At 48.5% G+C, this 18,448-nt stretch overlaps 2 protein-coding genes across 4 annotated transcripts in view; both read right to left on the bottom strand.

The window, feature by feature from the left end:
- The window catches only part of TESMIN (testis expressed metallothionein like protein), a 46,712-nt gene extending 39,322 nt beyond the window's left edge, over positions 1-7,390 (bottom strand). The window contains exons 1-2 of the mRNA XM_043972052.1: positions 6,842-7,390; positions 4,571-5,143 (exon numbers count right to left, since the gene is read on the bottom strand). Of these exons, the coding sequence (XP_043827987.1) occupies positions 4,571-5,143; positions 6,842-7,390 (1,122 nt within the window). The remainder of the gene's footprint in view (positions 1-4,570; positions 5,144-6,841) is intronic.
- A 3,925-nt stretch (positions 7,391-11,315) lies between these two features.
- Positions 11,316-18,448, bottom strand: part of CPT1A (carnitine palmitoyltransferase 1A) — a 74,060-nt gene continuing 66,927 nt past the window's right edge. For all 3 annotated transcript variants that reach the window (XM_043969864.1, XM_043969865.1, XM_043969867.1), the window contains 3 exons: positions 16,142-16,255; positions 15,669-15,761; positions 11,316-13,584 (listed from right to left, as the gene is read on the bottom strand). In XM_043969864.1, coding sequence (XP_043825799.1) covers positions 13,498-13,584; positions 15,669-15,761; positions 16,142-16,255 — 294 coding nt within the window. In that variant the 3' untranslated portion in view covers positions 11,316-13,497. The remainder of the gene's footprint in view (positions 13,585-15,668; positions 15,762-16,141; positions 16,256-18,448) is intronic.

Below are 18,448 nucleotides of genomic sequence, written 5' to 3'. Positions count from 1 at the left end.
TTGCTAATTCAGACCTGTCTCTTGGAATGCTAATGTCCTCTGAGATCTTATCCAGGTCCTCCCAGAACTAACAGGGGATTTGTCCGACACTAGAAACCTGCCTTGAAACCAGAGGCATCAAACACAAGACCCATGGCTGCAGGCTACAGCACTCCCAATGAAACACAGATAACGTTACATTTTAAAACTAAGTCAGTTTTCCAATGTATTGATTGCTTGTGATTTTTCCTCTTTTTTATATTAAAAATATTTACTTGTATTAAATAGTATTTGTATCGATAGTATTAAAATACTATTTTATATGAGTTACATGAACTGATACAGAGTGAAGTGAGCAGAACCAGGAGAACATTGTACATGATAACAGCAATATTGCACAATGGTCAAGTGGGAATGGATTAGCTATTCTCAGCAATACAATAATCCAAGACAATTCCAAAGGACTTAGAATGAAAAATGCTATCGGCCTCTTGAGAAAGAACTGATGGAGTCTGAATGTTGATTGAAGCATATTATTTTCCACTCTTTCTATCTTTGTTTTTTGGGGTTTTTTTTTTGGGGGGGTGGGGTTGAGTTTTCTTCCATGAAATGACTAATATGGAAAAATGTTTTATATCATTGCACATGTATAACTTATATCAGATTGCTTACCATCTTGAAAGGGGGCAGGAGGAGAGAATATGGAATTAAAAACTAAAAAACCCAAATGCTATAATTGTTTTTATATATAGTTGGGGAAAATAAAATATTATTAAAATACTATTATATTGAAAATACTATTTTATATCAAAATATGATTTGTCATATTAAAATACTTGTTATATTAAAAATGCTATTTGTTTTTTTTTTTTAATTAAAAAAAACCTACGTCAGTAGGAGGCCAGCAGGGATCCTTATGTATGGGGCAGAGGCCCTGTTTCCATTGGGGTTTGACACCCTTGCTTTAAATCATCACTAGCTCCTGGGCAATAGGGCACAGGCTATGTGAGCAGCCCACCTTTTTTTCAGGGCACACATACTGGAAGTACACACAGTCTCTTCACCCCCACCACACATCTCCCCCATCTTAGATTCTTTCTTTCAGGAGTGCTGTGTTCCATGAATTGCGGTCATGCATCAGCATTGCGCAGAATACTGACGCTAAAAAAAGTTGGGTTTTGGGGAAGGCAGCGTCAAACCTTGGGCTGCGAGTGCCCCCCAATGCCTGCCTGGATTCCCTTTTCCTTCCTTCCTCTTTCCTTTGTTTTCCTTTTCCTTCCCTTTTTCCTTCCTCCCTCCCTCCCATCCTTCCTCCTTTCCCTCCTTCTTTCTCAATCTTCAGAATTAAGCCCTGCCCCTTTTCTAACTCCAGGGACCCTTCAATGCCTTTGTACTAGCTCAATGGGCTGCCCATCCAGCTGTGTGCCCCCATTAGGATGCTGGGGTTTGTTTTTTTACTTTATCCACTTCCTTTTTCCGACGCGGATTGTTCATCTCCTGAGTGACTTGGTGTCTGCAGCATTCTGGCACAGCATGTAATCATCGGCATGTCAAAGGCAAAGAGAAGAGATGAGATTTGGGGGAGCCTCACCTTCTCCAGGGGATCTTTGGTTTGGACTTCATGAGGACCCACCTCCATGTTGGACAGTCCCTGGTATCCATCTCCCTGTGTTACGCCTCACTTCATGTGAACAATCAGAGGGCCACTGAACAAAGTTATCTTTGCAGTTGCATCTGTCCAGGAATCTTGTAGAAAGTATACACAAGAGCCCCCAGCCCCTTGCCCCCAGAGCCCAGATTCTGGGGCTGTGTGGCTCTCCCAAGTCAGATGCTGTTTAAAAATCTACAAAGATTAAACAGCAGAATCTTGGATGCCAGACCCCTCAAGTGCTCCTGTTCAAGTACAGGATGCAGGCTCATGGCAAGGAGGGGGTCCTAAGGAAAAAGCTGAAGAGTATGAAGGCCACAAGGACAATACAAGTCACCAGTGACCTGATGGTCAAACACTCAAAGGGGACTGTGGGCTGCTGCTGGAATGAGAAAGGTAAGAGGTGGGCTGCGGCTGGGCCAAGTTCTGTTCTGGGAGGGACACCGGCAATCAGGAGAATTCCACTGGATGGTAGCCAACGATGGCAGGCTGCCCAAGGGGCACAAGAGGCCTGAGTAGAGATGCCCCTTCTTACAGCCTGGGGCTCCAGGGGCTAAGGACCAATCCTGGTGTCCAGATCCACTGCCCTGATGGCATTGGTGCAGCTTTAGAGGGTCCTAGATCTCTTCTGGCCTTCCCCAAAGCTGGGACTGAAAGGGAAATGGACGAGGGAGGGAGCGAGGTACACTGGATTTTCTCATCCCCTACAAAACACTCCTACGTGACGTCTTCTGAATCTTGGAGGGTTCCTCATCTCCCCCATCCAGCAGGCTTCAATTCATCTGGGGAAGAGAGGGACATCAAGGACCAAGTCCTTCCTTGTGGGTCGCCGTGCCCAGGACTTCCTCCCTTTGGGCCCTGAAGGCCAGCTAAGCCTGGACTTCCTTGGAGGGGAGTGAGTGGCTTGTCACCAGAGGTGTTCACGTGGAAGCCAAATCACAAGCGTGGGTGTTGAAGGGAGGCACCATTCTTCACAAAGAGGCTTGTCCTTGGGGGCCTCTGCCTCACTTCACAGCCACATATGTCTGGAGATCAGCTCATGAACACTAATGTCAGTCATCAAGGAAAGACGGGCATGATAAAGGGGGAAAGAGAAGCCTCATTAATGAGGCTTTTCCTCGTCTTCCCTTTTGGCCTCGTGACTGGATAATCAGAGCTATTTACCCCCTCTCCGCCCAGTCCAACATGACTGCTCATGAGCCAGGAACATGGTGGCAAACTTGGCTGAGTGATATTGATAGCTCCTGCAATTCTTTGCCGTGTCCATGGAGAGTCTGGATGGAGGTCATTAGGAAGGACAAGACCCAAACTGGCTCCGATTCCTTCCTTTGTGTGTGGACACTGAAAGTCGGTGATTCTTCCCTTCCTCTGCTCTCCTCTGCCTACCACCATCTCTCTCTTGTTCCTGTATAAAGGGTCTCCCCAAAGTCTTGGTGCAGCGGCAAGCTTTTAAAGTGTGGATATGCACTAAGACTTCTGGGCCACCCTGCTAATCATAGGCTGCTCCTGAAATCGAGGTTTTCAGTGCTAATGCTACCAAGTCACAGGTGAAAGCCATGATTGGCAACATTGTTTCCACTTCTAAGACATGAACATCTTTTTTGATTGAAATTGACGCATCAGGTGGACTAGTCTGTTGGGGGCGGGGTGCGGAACACAACAAGACAGAGACAGGGAGAGACCCAGAGAGCATGGGAACCACCTTTAAGCAAGCAGTCTTCTGGGGACAAGGCCACAGGATCGTTTCCACACCAGAAGGAGCAACAGAGCAGGATGTTAGTGGAGGTCAATTAGGAGCCAATTAGAAAAAAAGAGAGAAAAAAAAGAAAAAAAAAGAAAAAATTAAAAAAAAAAAAGAAAAAAGAAAAAGAGGGCAGCTAGGTGGCGCAGTGGATAAAGCACCGGCCCTGGATTCAGGAGGACCTGAGTTCAAACCCAGCCTCAGACACTTACTAGCTGTGTGACCCTGGGCAAGTCACTTAACCCCCATTGCCCTGAAAAAAAAAAAAGGAGCCAATTAGAGGGCACTGCAGCGGACCAGGAGCTCTGGGTCTGGCCTATGGCTCTGTGACACCCACCCACCCAACACCCCTTACTTACTAGAGGAATCCTGTTCACTGTGCCTGCACTGTCTCAAAATTTACTTCGAACGAGCTCACAGGATTGCCAGGATGCTCGAATGAGATAATGTATATCCAGTGTTTTCAGAGTTGAAATTGCAGATACAATTATCAATCACACTAGTAATTATTAATTGCATTAGTGGGCTAGCTGAAAAGGAGTATGCTTATCAACAAATTACGACACCCATTCTTTCATTCGCCTTCCCACTCACTTTAAGGCTTAAGAGTCAGTTGCGTTTGGGAAAATTAGCTAAACTGGTTAGAATATGTGCTAATGAAGCCAAGGTCAAGAATTGGATCCCCGCAAACATCAGGACTGGCAGGAAATCTAACACGCAGCCCCTCGGATCTGGAGGCTGATGATACAAGAGGAGAACTGTTATGCAAATGTGAACCATTAGCTCTTCTTACAAATCCGGGCTGGGCGCAGCAGCCTCCCACCTTACTGCAATTGGGGGAATGGCACCAATTCAGTTACACACAAAACACTAGTTTGAACAGAGAATTATCACCGGGTAACTGATCCGATTGCAATTGATCAAGGCCATTTGTCGCCCCTCCCACATGATGTAAAGTTCTCAGGTAACATGATTTACAAACAGGGCTACGTTGAATTGGCCACTCTCCATTCAGCTGATGGGCCCCTGCCTGATTGGTCTCCAGCCACCCAGGTATGGCCTAGGAACCTCCTGTTCCCATAAAGCTCTACACAGTGTGATGCTTTGTGTTACCAGGCACTACATCCAGCAGTGAGCCTTCTCACAGAGGCCCAGCTGGAGATCACTTTGGATCCTACATGGGAAAGAGGGAGGGACCTTACTGGAATCACTCGGACGTTGTGATGAGCCGCTCCTTCCCGGGCTGCCCAGGCTCCCAGGGGCAGAACACTGGCAGGGTTCCTGTGCTGAGTCCTTAAAGAAGACAGGAAGTGGACGTTGTAGGCATGTGGCTGCACCTGGGATGGGGAGGGCAGCATGGTCTCCTCCAAAGGGTTGAGCTCAGGCAGACCCGAATAGTCTTCGAGAATGTCGTCCTCATTGCTCTCGTCCACCAGCCGCTCCACCTTCACTTTGCTGCTGCAGTCAGCATTGAGGGGGGGGTTGAACGAGTGCAGCAGCGTCTCCCGGGGGTCAGCCGCAGCAAAGTAGGCATCTTTAAAGGAATGGAAGTCTTCCTCATCCTCGTGCTTGCTGATCACTGTGCTTTTCAGGTTAATGTTTTCCGAAATGAATTGACTGTCTTGGCTAAAAATCTCTGTCACAATTTCATCTTCTGTGCTTGAAATCCCACCAGGCAGAGGCTGGTCTTCCAGATCCACAGTAGAAATCTTAAACTGTTCATCTCTACAGTTTTCTTTCTCCAAAATCAGTTTTCTTCCCAGCAATCCTTTCATCTAGAAAACAATTGAAGAAATGAAAGTCTTTTTTTTTTTTTTAGTGAGGCAGTTGGGGTTAAGTGACTTGCCCAGGGTCACACAGCTAGTAAGTGTTAAGTGTCTGAGGTCGGATTTGAACTCAGGTACTCCTGACTCCAGGGCCGGTGCTCTATCCACAGCGCCACCTAGCTGCCCCAATGAAAGTCTTTTAAATGAGGCCAAATGAGCCCCACATCCACCTCAACCCGTTCCACCGCAGGACACAGGGGACAAGCAGTTGGATACAGACTTTGGAAGGAGACTTAGAGGTCATTTAACCTCACCCCCTTGGGTTTTTCTTTTTTAAAAAATTTTTTTTTGGGGGGGGGGCAGGGCAATGAGGGTTAAGTGACTTGCCCAGGGTCACACAGCTAGTAAGTGTTAAGTGTCTGAGGCTGGATTTGAACTCAGGTCCTCCTGACTCCAGGGCTGGTGCTCTATCCACTGCACCAGCTAGCTGCCCCCCAACTCTTCTTGAAGAGGGAGTAGGAGTCCTTCTCTAACACCCCACCCACCCAAGGGAGGTAGTCAGGCCATCTCTAGACTTCTAGGGAAGGGAAGCCTTATTCCAGAGGCAGGCCATTCTATCCTTGGATAGTCTGGACTGTTTGAGCGACCCGGGTTCAAATCCCACCTGTGACACCACCCGAGTGTGGTTTCCTCATCTGTAAAATGGATGCTGCAGTGGCTACCTTAGCAGTGTTACATTGTTGGGATCATGTTTTAGATGCCACCCCCTCCAGGGCCAGGGGTCCCCAGGTCAGACATTCCCAGGGGAAGCCCATAGACCTAATCAGGGTCACAGATTGAGCGACCTCCAGGGCTGCAGGAGGCTGCTGCCCGACACTGTCACCTTACAAACGAGGCAGCTGAGGCTTGTCAAGGTCAGTAACCCAGGGAGTATGTGCTAGAGTCAAACTGGAACCCGGGGCTTCCAAGCCAGGACCAGAGCCGAGGCCTCTTTCTTAGGGGTCACACTGCCTCTCTAGCCTCCCCAGAGACACGGAAGTTGGGACCCCTGGACCCCCTGAGGGGATGGAACTTGTCTGAGGTCTCTCTGGCAAAGCCCCTGGGCCACAGACCTATGACACCCACTCAGGTACAAACCCCTGTGTGACCCTGAGCAAATGCCCTGCCTTTGTGGGCCTCAGTTTCCTGCCCTGACCTCCGGCTCGCCTCCACCTCTCTCCCTATGATTCTCTCTGTCCCCACCCTCTTCTCTCAGGACTTGGGGCAGGGGGGCTGCCCCCATCCCCCCCCCCTTCCTCTGTCCTGGCTCCGAAATTTTGTCAGTGTGAGGATACAGGCTCCGGTCCGAGCTCTGGACCCTCCCCCCTTCCATGACAACAGGATGCGGACCTTGGTGGGGGGCGGGGTAGAGGAGGGGGGGGAACCTGCGATTTCATTGACATCGGGTCCTCCCAGTGTGGAAGCGCTGTCCAGCTGTGGCGCCTTGTCTAGGATCCCCCAGCCACGAGGAGGCAGGGGCGACCCCTCGGTCCAGGAGTGGGCTTCGATGGGGTTTGGGAAGCAAGGGGAGGGGTGTCCGGCTAATGCCGGGTCCTCCCAGTGTGGAACCACCCTCCAAGCACTCAGAGAGGTCCAGCCACTAGCCCGGAGTCACACAGTCAAGGGGGCTCCTTTTACCCGAGGGAAACTGAGGCCCGGGATACCCACCGCGGGGCCGGGGCTCCCGGCAAAGCCACGGAAGAGCCGCCGAGGACAAAGGACCGGGACAGGGACGGGGACGAGGGGAACCGGGAACGACTGCGCTGCCGCCGCCGCGTGCCCGCAACCAGCCCGGGAGCGAGCGCGGGAGCGAGCCCGGCGCCCTGCGCGCGTCACGTCGCGCGCGCCCCGGCTGCGGTGGGCAGGGGAGCCACGCGCTCTCGCACCAACCGTCCCCCTAGCGCGCGCCCGTTGGGAAGGGGGCGACCGTTGGCGGGGGAAGGGAGGAGGGGAGAAGGACCGTTGGGCCCGCGGAGGGGGAGGGGCCGGTCGCTTCAGGTCCCCCGCCCCTCCCCCCCAGCCTGGAGAAAGTGAGCCCCTTGCAGGGCGGGGGCTCAGGGAGCGCCGGGAACCGCCCCAGATGAAATGAACACTCCTCCTCCTGTCCCAGGGCAGGGAGGGCCTCAGGGTCAATTTCAGGCCCTTTAGGCCCGGGAGGGACTTTGCAAACCCTGACCTTGAATCGCCTCCTGGGATGTCCGAGAAAGCAGTATGCATCCCAAGCTCTGGGGGCCGCTCATCGGGGCTCTAACGCCCTTCCCCTCTTTGGGCTTCTGTGACATCCTCTGTACGAAGAGGGAGTTGGGCTGGAAGGCCTTTGATCCTATTGCAGCTGTGATCCTACTGTGGCCCTAATAGATCCCCCTAATAAAATACCAAGCTTAACAAAAAACAAACAGAACAAGGGGCAGCTAGGTGGTGCAGAGGATAGAGCACTGGCCCTGGAGTCAGGAGGACCTGAGTTCAAATCCAGTCTCAAACACTTAACACTACTAGCTGTGTGACCCTGGGCAAGTCAATTAACCCCAATTGCCTCACCAAAAACCAAAACAAACAAACAATAAAATACCAAGGTTTCCATTTAGAGAATTCTGCCTAGAAAATGTTGCCCATCAATCTTCTTGGAACGGCTGAGATGAATTGGGATCTATGAGCCTGACAAAAGGGATGCCTAGCATCAATTGAGTCCCTACTATGTGCCAGGCACTTGGGGGTCCAAGACCAAAAGAGTAAAAAGGGCCAATTCTGGCTGGATGTCGGGAAGGCCTTCCTGACTCGAGAGCCGCCAGCGTCAGGGGCCATGGGCTGCCTTTGTCAGGAGGGAGGGCTAGGAAGCTAGGGGGAGAATGAACCTCTCTGGCAGTCAAGGACAGCCTAGAGTAGATGGAGGAATGCCAATAGCACATGTGAGAAACTGGACCGACGAGCGTGTGACAGAGACTGATGGGTGTTGTCTGGAGGGGCAGCCTGGCGCACTGGGGCTTAAAGCTTAAAGCTTAAAGCAAAGGCCTTTGCATTTGATTCTAGGGGCAGCACAAGCCGATGGCTCACCTTGAGGAGGGGAGTGACTGAGCTTGAGGAATATCACTGGCAGCCAGGTGGAAGATGGAGCTGAGGGGAGAGTCTTGGGGCAGGGAGACCAACCTGGGGGCTATGGCAGTAGGCCAGGTGGGAAGTGAATGAAGGCTGTGTGCTTGAAGAAAGAATGGGACACACCTTTGAAGCACAATCGTGAGACTTGGAAACTAATGTGGCAACAGGGTGGCCCAGTGGAGAAAGCTTTGGAGAGAGAGAAGAGGAAAGCAGGAGGCAGGGCAGAGACTGAAGAGGAGTCGGAGGAGAGGGAGGAGGAGAAAGGGACATCGAGTGTCCAGGAGGCGAGGGCCACGGAGAGTATACAAGGCTGCCAAGAGGAATGGAAGGAGAAGGGTTGAGAAAATGACCTGTAGATTTTAGCAATGAAGAGATCATTGGAGAGATGAGAAAATCCCTCTGGGTGGGTGGTCCAGCACATACTTCTCTCTTTTATGAAGTGAAATCCAAGGAAGATTAGTGATTGCTCACATGTCAGAGCCAGCATTTGAACTCGGTTCCTTGGACTCCGAATGCAGTACTCTTTCCCTGTACCACAGTAAAGCTTTGCACACTGTGGCTCCCATCTACCTTTCCAGAATGTCATCATTATTTCCCTTCATGCACAAAACCAGCCTAGTAGCTGTTCCTCAAATGGTTTTTTTTGTGTGGGGCAAATGAGGGTTAAGTGACTTGCCCAGGGTCACACAGCTAGTAAGTGTCAAGTGTCTGAGGCCAAATTTGAACTCAGGTCCTCCTCCTGAATCCAGGGTTGGTGCTTTATTCACTGCGCCACCTAGCTGCCCCCCCCCCCATTGAACAATCTATTTTCCACCTCTACAAACTATCCTGCTACAGATGTGAAAGTACTCCCTCTTCACTTCCAATGCAGAACCTTTCAGCCCCCAGGCCCTTTCTGTTGGGATCAGTGCATTCTTTATATTGGTATCCCTAGTGTCCACCACAGCGCCTGGCTCATAGTAGGCATTTAATAAATGCTCATGGTGGGGAAGCTAGGTAGCACAGTGGATAAAGCACTGGTCCTGAATTCAGGAGGACCTGAGTTCAAATCCAGCCTCAGACACTTGACACTTACTAGCTGTTTGACCCTGGACAAGTCACAACCCTCATTGCCCCACCAAAAAAAAACCAAACAAAAAACCAAAACTCGTGGGTTGATTTCACTATCATTAGAGATATGACTTCCCTCCCCATTTAGTTTTTGCTCTCGATTATTTCCTAAAATTCATTTATTTATGCCTAAGTTCTATCCCTACCCATCTATCTGTCAAATATAAATTCCTTATAATGAAAATTCAGAGAAACATTAGATTTATATGAACTGATGCAGAGAAGCAGGACTCAAAGGCACGCATTTTGTATATCTGGTGTATTTTTTGTTGTTGAGTCATTTCAGTCAAATCTGATGATGTTGGGGTTTTTCTTGGCGGAGATACTGGAGTGTTTTGCCATTTTCTTCTCCAGCTCATTTTATAGATGAGGAAACTGAGGCAAACAGGGTGAAGTGACTCGCCCAGGGTCACACTGCTAATAAGTGTTTGAGGCCTATCCACTAAACCACCTAACTACCCCATCGTGTTTATATAGGCTGTCTACTCCCCCAAGCACCACTACCCCTAGAATATAAGCTCCTTTAGGTTGAGCACTGTATTCTCTTGGTAGCTGTCTCTAGGGCCTGGAGCAGATGCTCCCACCTGGCCTGCTTTCATAGCCCCCAGGTTGGTCTCCCTGCCCCAAGACTCTCCGCTCAGCTCCATCTTCCACCTGGCTGCCAGTGAGATTCCTCAAGCTCAGTCACTCCCCTCCTCAAGGTGAGCCATCGGCTTGTGCTGCCCCTAGAATCAAGCTTGCTTACTTTGGTGGTTCTGAGGCCTTTTTAGGGTGGCAAAGATTTCAGGTTGTGTGTGTGTGTGTGTGCACGCGCATGTGTATGTATGTATATATACATATATATTTATTTAAATGCCTTTTTTTTCAGTCATTCCCCAAAGTCAGTCACCTCCCCACCCCCAACCCCAGTCAACCCTCCCTCCTTGGTAACCAGGAGGCCATCTTGAAGCGATGCAAGCTTTATCTCCTCCCTCTCCTCTCTGCTGAGAGGGAGAGGGTCTGCCACATGCTCTTTGGGACCAAGAATGGACACTGCAATTGATTTGGGGTCAGCAGACCCTTAGCATTTTCACTTACACAGTTATAGTCATTGCCTAATTGTGTAATGTATTGTACAAATATTGTGCCCCTGGTTCTTTTCTCCTCCTTTTGAATCATTTCACAGAATTCTTCTTAGGTTTTTCTGAAACAAGTCTTTATTTGTCATTTCAAATGTATTGCAATCTTCCATTACATCTGCAATGTAGGGTCGACAACACAATGGGTTTGGAGCCAAATTGTGACTCTAGGTGGCATGGTGGATAGAGTGCTCGGCCTGGAGTAAGGAGGGCCTGGGTTCAAATCCAGCCTCAGACATTGTGTGGCCCTGTGCAAATCACTTCACCCTGTTTGCCTCAGTTCCCTCATCTGTAAAATGAGTTGGCAGACCACTCTGGTATCTTTGCCAAGAAAACCCCAAATGGGGTCGCAAAGAATCAGACACAACTGAAGTGACTGAGCAAAAGCCAAAGGTCCAGGGTTCAAATCCCCACTCTTCGGCTTGACCTGTATAACCTTGGTCAATAACATCTCTTTGAGTCCCCTGGACAAGATGACTGCTAAGGTATCTACCAACCCTCAATCTACGATCCCATGATCACAATTTGTTTAAGATGTTTTGCTACCACAAAAAAGGCTGTTGCAGAATATCTAGGGGTATTCACTTTCTGTCACTGAACTCCTTGGAGTCCATGGTCACTAGTGGCATGGCTGGGCCAAAGCATCAGTGGTGTGGAGCGACTTTTCAGAAGCCTTTTTCTGTACTTAAGTTCATGTTACATCTCAAGTGTGGTGAAAATTGCTGGGAAGTCTGAGCCTGGGATACATGGGATGATGTCATGTTTATAAACCACCTCACTCCACTGGGAAAATGTGCCAAACAAACAGTACTGCTGAAGACTGAGGTTAATTTCTTTATTAATGAGAGCCTAATTCACGGCGAATTTCCAAGATTTACATCCCAAAGAGCATATTCTATTTACATGCAGTGGACATTCCAAGAGAGCAATCAATACAAACCATATCTCCACTGTAAGAATCTGGATCTCTTCTAAATAAAAATTAAATACATGACACTCTTATTGCCCCTTTCAACATGTACAAGAAAAACTGACTCTTTCTGTGCCAATTATATTTACATTCTCTCAAAGAATGTAAAGTTGCATTGATAACTGCTCTGATTAACTACAATTACATTTGAAACATTTAAAACCTGAGAGTCAAGCCCAAACACTATCTTTAAAAATAAAATCTCTCTAACAAGCTAATACAATTTAAGTGTTATTGTAATACAGATTGGTCAGTGGTCAATATAAATAGTGCATGATTTCTACAGCCCAGAATGAATGGCTGGAGGGTTCTTGCAGTGGTCTGATTTAATGTCCCACTGGCTGCCTGCAGTATAGGCTTTTTCTCATGGGTTTTTTTTTTCCCAGACACTAAACCCAATCCTTTTATTTTTACTTAAAAAAAAAAGAGAGAATTTCTTTGGCCCATTTGAGTGGGATGCCTGTAGTACGATATATACATATGCAAAACCTGCATGTGCTTGTCAGCAGGTGCCTTCCATGGGCTCTGAATGTTCAGCCCTTTCTGTGTATCAGTGGAGTGCAAACCTCTCAGAGGAGGCCAACCCAAGCCGGACCAGGTGATGCCAAATTAAACACACCATTGGAAGAAAATGAACACTGTCAGCCCAGCCCAGTGGCAGTGGTGATAGAGTTCCATGATCTTTAACTCTGATATCAAAGACCAGTGAGGATTTAGTGCCTTTAAAACAAAAATCAGTCCGACCCCTCCTATGAAGTTGGCTCTAGCCCAGCACTCAAAGTGTTCTAGGTTCTTTACAAACCACAGTCATCTAGCACCTGGTACTCTCTTCCTTTGGGAATGAGAGAGATTAGGGCTTTTTGTTTTGTTTTGTTCTGCTTGCATTCTCTCTCTCTCTCTCTCTCTCTCATCACTTCAGTTCCAAAGGCAATCCTGCTGGGCTAAGATTTACATTTGGGATACCTCCACTCTGCTTTCCTTCCCTCCCTTCCCATCAAAGTTTCTCTTCCTTCAGCCATCATAGAGCCCTGTTACATTTGCTTCTACAGAGCAGCACCCCACTGGTAACCACAGATGGCCACTCTGCTGCTCTAGCCAATGCCATGCTCCCAATTTGGGGAGGAGGGGATCCCAAACAGGGAAAGCTGATTGATGTGGCCTCTTCCTCTCCCGAGGAAGCTGGACTTTTTGTGGGAGGAGAAAACCAGACACACATGCCTGCCTGTAAAGGGTGTTTCATATTCTGCCAGCAAGCTCATTCCAGGGCTGAACCCAAGTGGAAAAAACAAAGATGAAAGAATGGAATTTGTAATCCCACAATTCAGCAATAAACTTTACAGTTATAATACAATCTGTATAAGACTTTTCTTGTGTTGTGGACCTTTCATTTTTAAGGCACTGGGGTTATAAATACACTCAAGGTTTATTCCCATATCAATAAAACTAGAGATGAAGCAAATAGAGGGGGCTGTTATTCTCTTAGGTAGTGTAAGTAACCAAGCGATCCATCATGGCAAAAGCTTGTGCCAAAGAGCTGCCCCATTCTTGGTTAGTGCATGACATGGCTATGTCCATTGGTTACACTTCCAATTTAAATAATTTTTAAAATATATAATGTATATATATAACTGTTCTGATAACAGGAGTTAAATGCCCATAAGTACCTGATATACAGTCACAATTGAGGAAACATGATATTTCTGTTCCCAACATATATATTACATCAAAATTCCTCTACTTACATTAATTTGACAATACTTCAATCCCTTCATTAATTAAATTTAAGCAAGACAAAGACTTTAGGGGAAAAAATCAAGCATTCACATAATTAGGACATACCTAGAAGTAGCAAAATTATACTTCTTCATACAATATACTCTGCGCTCTCCCTCTCTCTTTATATATATATAAAAAGACCCTATTCCTCTCTGGAAAAGAGCAACTTCTGACCCTCGACTACATAAAAAGAACACAATGTCTCGTCTTATTTGGTTTCTCAGAAGAGTTCCGTTTCCTCCTGGGCATGACTGGAATTACTTTTTGGCGTTGGAATGGAGTCCAAACAAGGTGATGATTTCGACCATGGCTTGCCTCAGGTGAGCTCCAAACCGATGAGAATCCTTGAATGTTAATGAAGAACAAAACAAAAGGTGAAAACTTGCCATGTCAGATGGTTTCCCCAAATCGACATCATTCTCAAATCCTTAGGATTAGACTCAACCACTCATTTAACCCAGAAAATAGTGTCAATGACATGACAGCTTAATGGTGGTGCACAGCTATTTGATGCTTCTGCACCCCCTCCCAACAGTGCAAGGGGGCATTCTTCATTCTCTACACACCAGGAAAGGTCTGAAACCGTGACCCTTGAAAGACTCCACCAAAGGCTAGCTCTTCTCCCCAACAACAGCAGGAGCTGCCGATGCCCGATGTAGCCCACACTGTTCTGGGTCTCCCCCTTCTTTCCTTCTGTTAGCCCATTCTCCAGGACTGGGGGAAGTCTTTATCCCAGCTGGCTCATCATCTACAAATGTCTGTGGCCCTCAGGGACCACCCAAAGAATCCAAGTTCTTGGCATACCCAGGACTTGGTATACATGAAAGTCCTCTGAAGGGTCCTCTTTTTTTCCAGAGTATGATCCCTCCTTCCACACTTCTGGGGAATGGAATGGAACCATGTCCGCACCAACAAGGAAGGAAGGAAAACTCCTAGATTTTCCTGGGAGAGCAGTAAAGGAAGGTAGGAGGTGGGAGTGGAGAACTGAGGTCTTCTAGCCTTGTAAAGCTTCTATAGGCTCACACTACTGAGAGCCGGTGGGGAGAGGGACACCCCAAGGCAGCAAGTCCAACCTCCTCCTTCTACATAGGAGGGCACTGAAATGGAAGGGGGGTCTCCAAAGGCTGTACTGCACACAGTAGGTGCTTCATCAGTGTTTGGTGACCTAGGCTGAAGGGTGCCTCACTGAAGAACAGACAAGGAGCTGGCCTCAACATAAATGGGGGGTTCGGGGGGCGGGGAAGAGGTCATCAGGCTGGGTTGCATTTGAGCCATCACAACCTCTGACTGCCTGAAAAAGCAGCTCTTTTCTACACCAACATTTGCCCATGTGTGCTATTACATGACTGACTGTGGACCACCGCCATCTCCCCAAAACCAGCTGCGGGAGATGCGTGCAGGGCCTGACCTAGACATCCCAAAGACTAGCACGGCCAGAGAACCAGAAGTAACCGGTGGTAAGGCTGGTGGTGGCGGCAGCAGTGTAAAATGCTGGAGGCCCCCCCAGATTGCTGGGTGGGACAGAGGCCTGAAGGAGCTTCTACCCTCTCCATGGGGGGCACAGGCCCAGCCCAGGGCCTGAGGGGAGGCATCAGTGAGGTGAAGAACGGCCTCTGCTATCCCCAGGCCCTGTGGGCTCTGCGCTGCTGAGGCCTGTGGCACTCACATCCTTCCCCCACCTTGACCCCGGCCCAAGATGCTTGGTCTCTCTTACGGGCACCCCTAGCCCAGGGAAGGGAGAGAGAAGAAAACCCAGGGGCATGTAAGTGGCCCAGGGGATCTGGAGGATCTTTGTTGTTTGTGAAGCTTTCAGAATCCCTCCCTCCTCCAAACAGTACTCGGCATTTCTTTCAGTGAGGCAGCACCTAAAAGAAACTCCTCTGTCTACTATGGGCGACTCTTTGCTGGGCCTCCCAACCACACAGCTCCCAAACTGGGACATCAACATCCCAGTAATGTAATCACGGCGCCACTGGCAAAGACAATGGTAGCCGCAAAGGCGAGGGAGGATGTTGTGGAAAATCATGCAGGTCAAGCCTAACCCTCTGGTACACGAAGCTAAGAGAAATGGATTGTTTTGAGTACAGAATGATCCTAAGCTGAAATACCCCCCCCACCCCCGGTCACCTTTTGACCACAGGGAGCCCAGATCCATCTTGGACGCCATCAGATGGACTGCCAAAGGACCCCAAAGAACCTCCTCCATTTATGAGGCTGGCGTGGTAGTGCAGACCCACCCTAAGGCTTTGCTGTCAATAATGATGACAGACTTCCTTCTGTTTGTTTCCGTAGCCCTTTATGCAGAGTTTAACAAATGTACAATTTACAAGCAACAGTAGAGAATCTAAGTGAAGATATCAGAAATGTAGAAAAATAAAGGCAAGAAGGCACACAAAACAGCAAATAGAAGGACCATTTTCACACTTACAGTCTCAGGGCTGGAGAACTTGGAGGACACATGGAAATTGATGAGGTTCTCCCCTACTATAATATAGGACACCCCATAACCGTCATCAGCAACCTATAGGAAAGACCGGCACAAAATCAGGAATCTGCCTAAAGATGGTGCAGTGAATGGAGGTGGGAGTAGCTCCAAAACGAGCCCATGCTCTTGGTGGGTGTGACACCCCTTCAGAATACTTGGCATATTTACCAGCCCTATATTCTATTTGGTAACTTGGTGGTATAGCACAAAGAGTGCAGGGCCTGGAGTCAGGAAGACCTGAGTTCAAATGTGGCCTCAGATGTGAGCTGTGTGTCACCTTGTTTGCCAAAGTTTCCTCTTCTGTAAAATGACCAGAAGGAAATGGCAAACCGCTCCGGTATCTCCACCAAGAAAGCCCCCAGATAGAGTCATGAAGAGCTGGACAGGACTGAACAACAACAAAATATTTTACTTACAGGTCCAAAGCCACCTCCACTGGACACGTATTCTGGATTTCTCTCTAGATCGAAGAGTTCTACTTGCTGTTGAGGTGTCTGACTGGTTGACAGTCTCCATGGATCAGATAAAACCTTTAGAGTAGAAGTTAGGCAGAACTGAGGGATATACAATGACAGTTTTTGTGGCAGGGGAAAGTAGAGCGGGGGTGTGTGATGTGTGATGATTAAAAGGCAGAGGAATGAAGAGGCCCCCTGACCACCGTCTTTTGTCTCTTGACCTTCTTCTAGACACAGAGGGCTAATACTGTCCCCCAGAAGTATGTACCTTCACATATGACAGCCTGAAAGAGGGGGTTACTGCCTTCCCCCCATATCTAACTGATGAGAAAAACTGGGGTCCATGAAAGGGAAGAAATTTGCCAGAAATCATGTCGGATTAGGAGAGAGCTCTAGAAATTAGATTGGGGTCCCCAGATCCCATCCTCACAACTCCTTGATATTGCTTTTAAGATTTTTAATAACAGGGACCTTGCAGTAGCCAAAGAGAGAGAAAAGATGGCTCATGCCCACTCCATAGACCAAGCTTCTATAATAGCAGCAGCCATCACCACATCTGCTACCAGCAGAACTCTGGCTGGCCCAGATTCTGACAGCTGCAGTAAACCGGGACACAGAAGTGGGGGACGCCGCACGAAGGTGAGGCCTGCTCTCCTTCCTCTTTGTCCCCAGGGCAGCACCCAAGAGATCGGCTTAGCAAAAATCCAGCGCTCTGCAGCTTGCTCTCCTGACCAGCATCGTGTCAGGCCTATGGCCAAGCTGGACATAGGAGGCAAGCCTAGGAATGGTCTTGGGGCGACCTCTGTCTTACTCTCTGGTTCAGGTCCTAGCATGCAATCAAGGCACAAAGTAGGGATGGGATAAAAGGACCCTAAATGTAGACAGACACTGCTCCTCACCGAACTAGGCTTGAACTCTGGTAAAGCAGGCCATACCCTGTCCTGCATTCAGCCATTCCAGCTTCCACTGGGAAAAAAGCAGTCACACTTTACTCCTGATCTGATAAAGTCCCTTGTTGTTTTTGCTCTGGTCAGTTTTAATTTTTTTGTTTAAGTCTGTTCCATCTAGGCTCAAGGATTCACGGCAGATACCCATTGTGCCTATGTGTTGCCTCACACCCTCTGGATTCTCTGGGTCCCTCACAGCTCCTCGCATTCCAGGCCTTCTCTACTTCTCTCCCCTCCCCCTCTCTTGTGCTGTGATTTCTTCGACCCCTGGTCAGCATGAAGCAGTTTCAGAAGAATCTTCGTCCCCTTTCCTTATATATAGAGAAGTGGGGAAATGTCATGGGGTGCAGAGCACCCCAGAATTTCTCTGGGGCACACCGAGGAATCTTGTCCTTGAGAGACTAAACCAGAGGACAGATATGCCTAGAGAGATAAGTGGAACCAAATTGGACTGAGCTAGCTTTGATTCCCACCCTTCATTCTGGTCTCCCTTACCCTGGGGAGATAAATTTGGGTGTGGCTGCAGCCTTTGTGTCCTGAAGAGGAATCTGTAGCCACCCCTCACCCAATTCCTCTAGTCACTACCAGTGGGGGATAGTCCTCCCCTCCTCACCCAATTCCCCCAGCTACCACCAGTGGGGGATGGTCCTCCCTCACTAAAGGAACTTTCCACAGTCAAATGGTCACCCCTCCCCCCATCAGTCCTATAAAAGTACCTGCCAGTCTCCTGCTCAAGGAGATTGGTACCTCTGAGCCACGTGCTTTGTGCCTATCTCCCTGTGAGAAGTCCAAGGATTTTTTTCATGGTTTCCCTCCCCGCCCCCTTCCCTTCCCTTGCCCCTAAATAAACTACCACCTTATTCTAACTAAAAAAAAAAAAAAAAGAAATCACATCAGCACCAAACAGAAGACAGGACATGAATCCAGTCCTTGGGACGACTACGACAGTCCGACATAACCAGGCACTGGGTTACATGGGTGTAGGAGAAAAGGGGAAGACCTGAGTTCAAATCCAGCCTCAGACACTTGACACTTACTAGCTGTGTGACCCTGGGCAAGTCACTTAACCCCAATTGCCTCACCAAAAAAAAAAAAAAATGGCAAAAAGGGGCCATTGTTCACATCATACTTTGCGTTCTCAGTTGCAGTGGTGGAGAACTGAATGAGAACAGGCTGGATTCAACAGAAAGCACTTCTTTTGAGGATATTCACCGAGAACTGAATTCTACAGGAATAGAGACTCGGGGGACACATCCTGGCGTTTTGTGTCCTCATGGATCCTTTGAAGAGCGTACTCTGGAAAGGCTAATGCTCTCTCTGC

The sequence above is a fragment of the Dromiciops gliroides genome, chromosome 6 (assembly GCF_019393635.1).
Source record: "Dromiciops gliroides isolate mDroGli1 chromosome 6, mDroGli1.pri, whole genome shotgun sequence".
Taxonomy (NCBI): domain Eukaryota; kingdom Metazoa; phylum Chordata; class Mammalia; order Microbiotheria; family Microbiotheriidae; genus Dromiciops; species Dromiciops gliroides.
The sequence above is the reverse complement of the archived record's forward strand: the minus strand, read 5'-3'. Positions and strand labels throughout refer to the sequence as shown.